General features: G+C 40.6%; 1 protein-coding gene and 2 long non-coding RNA genes across 3 annotated transcripts in view; all 3 read right to left on the reverse strand.

Moving 5' to 3' along the window:
- The window catches only part of LOC309504185, a 60,204-nt gene that overhangs the window by 20,105 nt on the left and 30,275 nt on the right, over positions 1-9,824 (reverse strand). The window lies entirely within an intron of this gene.
- The window catches only part of ankrd50 (ankyrin repeat domain 50), a 31,886-nt gene that overhangs the window by 14,449 nt on the left and 7,613 nt on the right, over positions 1-9,824 (reverse strand). The window contains exon 3 of the mRNA XM_082176851.1: positions 6,916-7,136. Coding sequence (XP_082032977.1) covers positions 6,916-7,136 — 221 coding nt within the window. The remainder of the gene's footprint in view (positions 1-6,915; positions 7,137-9,824) is intronic.
- Positions 1,236-3,353, reverse strand: LOC309504205. The gene is made up of 2 exons (XR_014208015.1): positions 3,213-3,353; positions 1,236-3,102 (listed from the first exon to the last, which is right to left on the reverse strand). It is a non-coding gene; the product is annotated as an uncharacterized lncRNA (long non-coding RNA).

Consider the following 9,824-nt stretch of genomic DNA (forward strand, 5'->3'; position numbering starts at 1 on the left):
GGATTATGCACTATATCCCAGCCACTGCACTGGCCATTATTATTAATGGAAGGAGATGTGTGTGTGTTTTCAAGCATTAATGGTAAGGAACGACTCTTATTATACCTGTGAGCGGCACATATGAGGAGTTTCTGGGTGTTTCTCCCTCAGATCTACATCGAGGTCTCGATTGTGGCATTTATTTGAGGTTTAGATTCCAGTATTCCTGTAATTCTTTTGTCTTATATGAGTTTAATAAAGAGCTCTGTCTCGTATTCTGTCCAATCACACCTCATCATCTACGTCAGCTGATCTGTACATGCGCAAAAACTGTTTCCATTGCAGTTTTGCGAAATATTTCTTTGTCGAATTGCCTGATAAACCTCCTCATGCGAGCGGAGAAACTGTTTTGCGATAAATGGGAGTTTTTGCGAAATTGACGTGTTTCCATCGGGCGTATTTTCAATTCGCAACTTCAATTTGCGCAATTTGAAGGGTAATGGAAACGCGGCTAGTGTGTCACTGTTACAAAGTTCATCAACTATGAAACAAATGCAATGTTTAGCTGTAACGCACAGAAGACAACGGTGTCATTCTCCGGCTCATATCAATGTGGATTCAATTTAGTTCAATAAACAATGTTGCAAAGTTAGTCATTATTCAGCTCAATCCAGTTAATGTCGTTCTAATGAGAAACTGTCAGTGCAGTTAATCACTAATAACACACGTCTTTTAGACCCTGAGAACAGTTTATGCTTCAACTGTAACTGTAAACAGCATTAAATAAAGTACAGCTGACAGGAAGAGTCAACATTATCAGCAAACGCATCAGATTATCATGAGATCAGGCAAAACGATCATTAGTTGAGAGGCCGTTTTCGAGATCATCTGGGGTCGATTTGGCCTTTCCAGTCCGTGGTGACCGTCAGATGTTAAACCCTAAACCCCACGCACATGTGTCTCTTGATTACGCTCTGTACGTGCGGTGAGGTTTCTGCATGAATGAAACACCGCTCGCCCTCGATCGCCCCACACATGAGCTCGTCTGCTGAGCCGCGTTTGTAATTATGTGAGTTGAGCTCTTCCCAAAAGAGAGCAAAGTTTCCTAAAAATACACTTGAATCAGCAAACTTCCCGAACACAAGCAATTCAAAGATCAAGTGTGTGTGTGTGTGTGTGTGTGTGTGTGTTCTGATCCAAATGCAGTGTTTCAGCAGTGAGTGTGCGTTTGGTGTGTGTCGAGTCAGAGGAGAGAGAGAGAGAGAGAGAGAGAGAGAGAGAGAGGGAGAGAGGGAGAGAGGGAGAGAGAGAGAGAGAGAGAGAGAGAGAGAGAGAGAGAGGGAGAGAGGGAGAGAGGGAGAGAGGGAGAGAGGGAGAGAGAGAGAGAGAGAGAGGGAGAGAGAGAGAGCGAGAGAGAGAACTAAAATCATTATGTACAAACATTAAATCCTGTCTGGACATGTTCTCTGCTGCAGATGAGATGAAAGACTGTTGCTCTATTGTTGAACTGGATGCAATAGTATGATATCATAGATATTAGTTTACTTAAAAGTGCCCCATTAAGCTACTTTAAAGGCTACTGATGTTGTTTTGGCGTCTCCCACAACAGGTTCACATTCATCCAAGGTCAAAATCAGCTCTTTCCTCTCAGTGTCTGAAACGCTTCGGTCTCTCTAAGCCCCGCCTCTCTGAGAGCTGCTCTGATTGGTCAGAAAGCAAACGCTCATTATCATATCTGAATCTCAGCTCTTGATCTCAGTGATACGAACAGTGACGATGGCGTGGGTTTCACCGTATCAATCTCAGAAAACAGCGTCTTCTCCACATGAACAACACGAACCAAACTCTCCCAGTCTCAGATACACTACAGTGTGTGAGGGCGGAGCTAAGAGACGCTGCTCAGCCAATCAAGACCAGAGGCGGGGATTATGCTAATTAGGTACAAACCTGCATAGGAAGTGAGACTGAATTACTGACGACTCGTTTCAGTTCAGAATCGATTCTTTCTTTTAGGAGAGAAAAGCGACATTTATCTGCATCTTTTACATTCACAAACAGCTTTAATACACACTGCATGAGAACACATAATAGGGGCACTTTAACTTATTCTACACAATTTCTCATGCATGGTTTTACTGTTGTGTGTTCAACACAAGTGAAGCTCTATCGTCAGCAATAAAGAAGACACTTTCAAATTATTATACATTTTTAATTATTATAAAATACTGAAGAAATAATTGATAAAACAATGTCTAAAGTACAAAGTTTCCATAGCTTAAGTTTAATTTTTCACATTAACATTCAAGCATTTGCATCCATTTGATCAGTCCATGTATTCTCTGGGAATCGAGTCCATAACCTGTGGCTGAACAATACGCCAAAATTCACATCACGATATATATTTCTTAATTTTGGTCGATATGATATAATTCTGATATCGATATGAACAATATAAAAGCCTAAAAAAGACTGGCAAGAACACCCACAAACGGATGACGAGACCTACAAACTTCTGAAAAATGAATTTGCCAAGTCATGAAACCTCCTCCTATAAAACTATATAACATTTTAGAAATAAAAATGGTACAAATAAATTAATGTTCATCTTTTATTTGAATTTAGCCTTCATACTCACCGTCAAATAAACAAGAATCTCCACTTTATTAACATTAATATCTTTAACTCTGAACAATAACATAGGCTGATTATATTATTCTTATAGACTGAAACAGAAGTGCTTCAGCCGGAGGATAAACACTATCAAAAGTGCTGCCGAACACAGAAAAAAAAGAGATCAGCCAATCAGGAGACAGGATTCTCCTATGTGCGATGACAGCTCAAGGTTCGGGATGTTTGCAGGAAAGACGGCGACACACACACTTCCTGATCTTTCAGTCAGTGTGAAGCATGAGACCAAATGCACATTTATATTTTCAGTGCATGAATTATTGTGCAACTTTTCTCATTCGCTCTAATAATGCGGGAAACTCCCAAGACTTTCGCTCATGTTTCAGGACATTCTACTAGATTGTCACTTGCCTTAATATTGCGCGCTGTGAACTGATCAGCACACAGAATATGAAGAATACGAAACGCCTCAGGAGTCAGCTGTCATAAACGGGCCTAAACCAGCACAAGAACACACACAAACCAGCACAAAAACACACACAAACCAGCACAAAAACACACACAAACCAGCACAAAAACACACACAAACCAGCACAAAAACACACACAAACCAGCACAAAAACACACAAACCAGCACAAAAACACACAAACCAGCACAAAAACACACAAACCAGCACAACCCTACTTCAAACTCGTTTAAACCGGCAGCAGAGCAACTCATATGACGGTTCTGCACTATTTCCCACAGATTAACCTATGACCCCCGAGCCCCGTCGCCATGGGAACAGCACAGAGGTCACAGAGGTCGGCCCCTCACACCCAAACACTGCTAACGGTCAAATGTGTTAATGAATAAGTGTGCGCATGTCGAAAGTGCAGGTGCATCTCCAGCGCTGACTCGGAATATCTCAATATGTGTTAGCCAATCACAGCGTCCGAGACGGTCGACTCTCTAGAGACCCGCTTTATTCATTCATTTATTAAGATGGATTGTATGTATTTGTTTACCATGCTACATATGACATGATCTAGGCTATACATATATGTTTTGTTTGTTTTATTATTTTATTTTATTAATGCTTTTGCAACATTTTGATACACAGTCATGCTAATAAAGCTCATTTGAAATGTAAAGTCTGCCGATTTCATCCAGGAAGTAGTTCTGATTGGATACGCTGAGATGTTTCTAGCTAATATTAACAGCCTTATATTAGTGGACGATAGCATAATGTGCACAATAAGAGCATGAATGTTCATTCAGAAAATGAAGAGTGAATTCTGCTGCGATGCTGGTGTTCATAAGCTGTGGTTTAATGCGTCTGATTTTAATGCTGAACACGAACCACTTCAGGCTTTCAGTTGATCTTCTGGTCTGAGGTCAGTGTTTACTGGTCTCTGATGTTTACTGTGTGCCGCCACACACACACACACACACACACACGGACAGAGTGTATTTTTACTACCGTTTGGCCTGGATTCTGAAAACCTGCCACCTGTTCCTGTGCTAAGACACACACACACACACACACACGCACACACACACGCACTCCTGTTCACAAATATAACAAACAAGAAAACCCTCAAATAATTCTTCTCAGATGATGTCACAGTATCTCAGCATCACAAACACAAAGCAACATGAACTGACTGAATCTCACAACACTAATATGTGTGTGTGCGTGTGTGTGTGTGTGTGTGTGTGTGTGTGTGTGTGTGTGTGTGTGTGTGTGTGTGTGTGTGTGTGTGTGTGTGTGTGTGTGTGATTATATAGCTTGTGGTTTGCACACATTATGAACGCGTAGCGTATGACAACGTGTGCTATAAAACATGCAACTTTCAAAACCACACAACAACAAAAAAAAAGAGCATTTACTGAAACAAAACTGCAAAAAACGTCTCGTCCCGGAAATCTGACATCACAACCTTGAGCACATTAACATATAATTATATAATAATGAGCCACATTTATGCATCAATGCCACAGTTAAATATCTCAGCGTCCACAAACACAGTCAGTTCACCTCTTAGTGCGTAATCTTGTTCTCTACACAGTTTAGTTGCAGTGCAATGCCAGATTCTAGATTTATTTTCATGGCATTTTTTTTATATTGATATAATGTAAAAAAATATATATATATTTTTTTAACGAGAAACGACAATCAAACAAAAAACGAAAAAACGAAAAAAAACAAAAAACGTATATAAAAATCTCTTTCTAAAAAAGAAAAAAATGCCCCAAAAGTGTAAAAATGTACAAAAAAGTGAAGAAACGTCAGAGTGAGAGTCACAGGACAGCTTTAACAAACTCTGTCAATGAGGGATTTTGTTTCAGACGGTTATGAGACAGAATCCATACGGCCAAAACAAGCAGCAGCGTTCATCTGTCCTCACACACACACACACACACACACACACACACACACACACACACACACACACACACACACACACACACACTGTCTTTCTGCTCATTAGAGATATTCACACACATCTGGAGCTGATTTCCTGTGCAGGCGCTGAGAAACTCATCCAGTCTGAACACAACAACTGCACTTTCCTTCAGAGCACTGGGACATATTATTATTATTATTATTATTAACACATTACAATACTGTATTTAAGGATGCACAGAAATTAAAATTCTGGATGCACTTGGCCGAAAACCAACACTGAAAATAACTTTTTAAAAATAATTATAATTTTTTTTATTTCAAATTTATTGTTAATTGTATTGTTATTAGACTTTTAAATTAAATGCAATAATTTGACTGAATATGAATTAAAAAACTACAAGTCAAGAAAATGAAGGGAAAAACCACACTTTTTTATAGTAACAACAATTGGACAGAAAATATAGCCCTATATTAAACTAATATTAAATATCATTATATCAATATCACCTTTTTTCTCTTTTGGCCAAAAACCGAAAATGCCATTTTTGGAAATTTCGGTGCATCTCTAATTGTATTTGTCCTGAAAAACAAAGTAACCCATTACGTACATTTTTAAGGAAAGTACCACATAGAACTGGGTGGAAAATATAGATTTCTCGATTTTAATCCAATTCTCATTTTGATGAACCGATATTGATTCATAAATCCCAAGAATCGAACTTTTAGTCTGTGCAGTTTTCAGAAGTTCTCTAAACATTATTTGTAGCTCCTGCCAAACAATAATCACAATAATTGTTGTGCTTTGATACTTTTGATTTGAAACATATCTCAGCTTTTAAACCGATCATCTCTTCCTCTTCACTACTCGTTACAGCAGCAGATAAACATGATGAACATCAGAAGGAACGTTGAAAGATACAGAATAACTTCCTGAAATCAATCATGTCTCGTATAATCGTCAATAATAAAGACGAACAGCTGAGTAAGAGTGTGGTAAGAGCGTGGTAAGAGCGTGGTAAGAGCGTGGTAAGAGCGTGGTAAGAGCGTGGTGGTAAGAGTGTGGTAAGAGCGTGGTAAGAGCGTGGTAAGAGCGTGGTAAGAGCGTGGTAAGAGCGTGGTGGTAAGAGTGTGGTAAGAGCGTGGTAAGAGCGTGGTAAGAGCGTGGTAAGAGCGTGGTAAGAGCGTGGTAAGAGCGTGGTGGTAAGAGCGTGGTAAGAGCGTGGTAAGAGTGTGGTAAGAGTGTGGTAAGAGCGTGGTAAGAGCGTGGTAAGAGCGTGGTAAGAGCGTGGTAAGAGTGTGGTAAGAGCGTGGTAAGAGCGTGGTAAGAGTGTGGTAAGAGCGTGGTAAGAGTGTGGTAAGAGCGTGGTAAGAGCGTGGTAAGAGCGTGGTAAGAGCGTGGTAAGAGCGTGGTAAGAGCGTGGTGGTAAGAGTGTGGTAAGAGCGTGGTAAGAGCGTGGTAAGAGCGTGGTAAGAGCGTGGTAAGAGCGTGGTAAGAGCGTGGTGGTAAGAGTGTGGTAAGAGTGTGGTAAGAGTGTGGTAAGAGCGTGGTAAGAGTGTGGTAAGAGCGTGGTAAGAGTGTGGTAAGAGCGTGGTAAGAGCGTGGTAAGAGCGTGGTAAGAGTGTGGTAAGAGTGTGGTAAGAGTGTGGTAAGAGCGTGGTAAGAGTGTGGTAAGAGCGTGGTAAGAGTGTGGTAAGAGCGTGGTAAGAGTGTGGTAAGAGCGTGGTAAGAGTGTGGTAAGAGCGTGGTAAGAGCGTGGTAAGAGTGTGGTAAGAGTGTGGTAAGAGTGTGGTAAGAGTGTGGTAAGAGCGTGGTAAGAGTGTGGTAAGAGTGTGGTAAGAGCGTGGTAAGAGTGTGGTAAGAGCGTGGTAAGAGTGTGGTAAGAGCGTGGTAAGAGTGTGGTAAGAGCGTGGTCACCTGTGAAGAGTTTGGTGATGTGTTTGTTCTGCCGGCGCGCGGAGCAGATTAGCAGGAGCCACGGCGGGAACAGCTCGTGATGGGCCGCCAGAAGCTCAGCGATGTTCTCGGATGTTTTCTGCTCTCGGTCTCGGGTCAGACAGCCCTCGTCCACCGAGTCCACCAGCACCAGCAGAGCCTGAGCAGGAGCCTTGCAGCTCAGCAGCGGCAGCAACACACACCTGACACACACACACACACACACACACACACACAGGTCAACATCTGACATTTCAGCTAAATATTCATCAAATATTCTCTGTGACATTTAATGATTTTTAAGGACCATTTTTAAAAACATGCACATTTACAAAGCAGTTTAAAAGTCTCAGCAAGTCATTTGTCGGAGTGGTGGTAGCGCAATGGATAAGACACATGCCTTTGGTGTGAGAGACCCGGGTTCGAATCCATTGTGAGACACCAATGTGTCCCTGAGCAAGACACTTAACCCCTAGTTGCTCCAGAGGCGTGCGACCTCTGACATATATAGCAATTGTAAGTCGCTTTGTATAAAAGCGTCAGCTAAATGAATAAATGTAAAATGTAAATTTGTCGGAGTGATTCAACGAATTCAAAAAAAATGAATAAAGAAAAAGTACATCTAATCAATAGATTTTTTTTTATTCGAACTTTATTAAATTATTAAGCACTTTAAATTTCAATTTTAACAATAATAAGATCCTATGAAATGTTTTATTAATTCAGAAAGTCTGCTTTCATTTTTCAGAATTCTGTTTTTAATGATTAAATACAAATTTATTATCGAAAACAAAACTAACAATTTACACAATCTTTTAAAATGCTGTAAAATGTAACAATAATTTTTTTTGTGCTGCACTACAAAAGTTTACAGTTTAAATTAAAACATGGATGAAAAAAAAAATGTGTGAAATTAATTTGAAAAAAAATACTTCTGCTTTACTATAGTAATGTGTAATTTCTGTCACAATTTCTCCAAGTTAAACCGGACTTTTATTTTGTCGGGTTGCAGTGAGATCTTTGATTCTGTTTTCTCAGATGAAATGCTGAAATGTTGACATTCATTGACAAATGTTGAATATTCACAGACATAATCGCCCTTTGATTGACAAACCCTACGTTTGATTTATTCAAAATCTGCCTAATCCCGTGATTCCTTCAGTTCAATCCCTCATTCTGACTGTATTCTGTGTTTTCTGCCACGCCACTGGATAAGCAGTGAGTGTGTGTGTGTGTGAGTGCATAACACTGTTCTCTGAATAATCAGACAGGAGTGTGTTTCCCAAAAGCAACTTCTGTCGTTCCCAACAAAGATCAATGGAACTTCTGACCAAAAGTTGCTTCTGGGAAACATCACAGCCTGTGATTACACCGCTTCTCTTCACAGCGAGCACACACTGACACCTGTGTGTCCACTCACACAAGAAGAAGCACTTTAAATACATCGAGTTTAATGATAAACGTGATGATCTGTGCAGTTTGAGGAGAAGCACAGACTCTCTTCCATCAGCTTTCAGTCTGTCCACTCAAACCCAGTCCATTTCTGTGGTCATATCACACAAAGTCCAGTTGTGTTTGCTTTAAATGTGTGTGTGATCTCACCGGTCTCATCTCAGCTTCACTATTCTAATATCTGACCGAACGCTTGAGACGACACGAGTCTGAATGTGAGTCTCACTGTGAGCCGAGATCTCCGCCCACGTCACACACACTAACAGAGTGTGTTTGTGCATGTGTGTGTGTGTGGGTGCATGGCCTGAAATCTCCCAGAATGCACTGCAGCAGAGAAACACAAGCAGATTGTCACTGCATCAGTGACACACATCATCAACAAATAGTAATTATGCTTGTCATTATATACCAAATTGTTATAAACAAAACCTCACAGGTTTCATAATCCTCGATATGAACACAAGAGCATCACTACAACCTACAGCGACTACACACATAGAGCTTTACCTGCACACATAGAGCTTTACCTGCACACATAGAGCTTTACCTGCACATATAGAGCTTTACCTGCACACATAGAGCTTTACCTGCACATATAGAGCTTTACCTGCACACATAGAGCTTTACCTGCACATATAGAGCTTTACCTGCACATATAGAGCTTTACCTGCACATATAGAGCTTTACCTGCACACATAGAGCTTTACCTGCACATATAGAGCTTTACCTGCACATATAGAGCTTTACCTGCACATATAGAGCTTTACCTGCACATATAGAGCTTTACCTGCACATATAGAGCTTTACCTGCACATATAGAGCTTTACCTGCACATATAGAGCTTTACCTGCACATATAGAGCTTTACCTGCACACATAGAGCTTTACCTGCACACATAGAGCTTTACCTGCACATATAGAGCTTTACCTGCACACATAGAGCTTTACCTGCACACATAGAGCTTTACCTGCACATATAGAGCTTTACCTGCACATATAGAGCTTTACCTGCACATATAGAGCTTTACCTGCACATATAGAGCTTTACCTGCACACATAGAGCTTTACCTGCACACATAGAGCTTTACCTGCACATATAGAGCTTTACCTGCACATATAGAGCTTTACCTGCACATATAGAGCTTTACCTGCACATATAGAGCTTTACCTGCACATATAGAGCTTTACCTGCACATATAGAGCTTTACCTGCACATAGAGAGCTTTACCTGCACATAGAGAGCTTTACCTGCACATATAGAGCTTTACCTGCACATATAGAGCTTTACCTGCACACACAGAGCTTTACCTGCACATATAGAGCTTTACCTGCACACATAGAGCTTTACCTGCACATATAGAGCTTTACCTGCACATATAGAGCTTTACCTGCACATATAGAGCTTTACCTGCACACACAGAGCTTTACCTGCACATATAG

This window comes from Leuciscus leuciscus, assembly GCF_965113295.1.
Source record: "Leuciscus leuciscus genome assembly, chromosome: 8".
In the NCBI taxonomy this organism is placed as follows: domain Eukaryota; kingdom Metazoa; phylum Chordata; class Actinopteri; order Cypriniformes; family Leuciscidae; genus Leuciscus; species Leuciscus leuciscus.